This window comes from Hydra vulgaris, chromosome 10, assembly GCF_038396675.1.
Source record: "Hydra vulgaris chromosome 10, alternate assembly HydraT2T_AEP".
In the NCBI taxonomy this organism is placed as follows: domain Eukaryota; kingdom Metazoa; phylum Cnidaria; class Hydrozoa; order Anthoathecata; family Hydridae; genus Hydra; species Hydra vulgaris.
In genome coordinates, this window is record NC_088929.1 from 4701677 (window position 1) to 4702679 (window position 1003).

Consider the following 1003-nt stretch of genomic DNA (forward strand, 5'->3'; position numbering starts at 1 on the left):
CTGTTTTAAAAGCAATTACACTAAATAATGTAAAACAAAATACATAAAAACTTTATTTTAGGCAAAAGTTGCAGATATATTGTTTCTGTTTTTGATTAACACCTGCACAGTCAACATGACACCAGCCTTGACAAGCAAGACATCTTATATTTTTTTCTATATTTTCTTCACAAAAGTTACAAACCAGCTTTCACTATGAAGAGATGTATTTGCATGCTTGAACCTTTTTACACCATTGCCCTGCCCTGTTCTATCTTTTTAATTGATATTGGTAAAACTGAGCTAGAGAGTGCATCTTTATAAAGACTACTTGTCAACAACGGGTGATGCGGAAGTTATCGGACAAAATAAAAACGTCAATGACTTATTTATAAATAAAAAAACAAACTACTATTATATTTTTTTTAAATAAAGCATTTATCTTTTAATAAAAACATATTATTTTTTATGTGAAAAAACACCACCATCTGCAATTGATCTCAATTTTGCTCTGACGCCTTTCATATGCGACTGTAAAAAAGTTTAAATCAATTTCTTGCAGTTTTAGTTTAATGCGATCTATCAAAACTTGCTCTGTTGAAGCTTGCCAATCTCCCTCGTAAACCTTCTGTGCCAAATGTCCCCAAAAATTTTCAATTGGTCGTGCTTGAGGCACATTTGGGGGATTGGATTCTTTATCAACGTAATAGACATATTGGTCCATCCAATTTAGAGAATCTTTAGAATAATGAAAACTTGCTAAATCTGGCCAAAATAAATAGTTAAAGTCTCCATAATACTTGTGAATAAATATAAGAAGTCGTTTTTTTAAACATTCATTAATATAGATTGATGAATTGATCGCTACAGCCTTAGAAGTGCGAAACAATGGCTCGGACATACCACGGTCAGATATGGCTATCCACATTATTAATTTTTTTGGAAATTTCTCTTTTCCTATAAAACGAACTCTTTCTGGGCATGTCTTTTTGTTGTTTGTGTAGTATCCAGAATTTCCAGGCAT

At 31.8% G+C, this 1003-nt stretch overlaps 1 protein-coding gene across 1 annotated transcript; it reads right to left on the bottom strand.

Moving 5' to 3' along the window:
- Positions 1-445: 445 nt before the first annotated feature.
- On the bottom strand, positions 446-1003 carry LOC136086069 (uncharacterized). The gene has a single exon (XM_065808337.1). It carries the CDS (start codon positions 1001-1003, stop codon positions 446-448), a length of 558 nt encoding a protein of 185 aa, XP_065664409.1.

Bases quoted from the DNA above. Each gene is read 5' to 3' on its own strand.
- LOC136086069 (XM_065808337.1), bottom strand. From the start codon at position 1,003: ATGCCTGGAAATTCTGGATACTACACAAACAACAAAAAGACATGCCCA.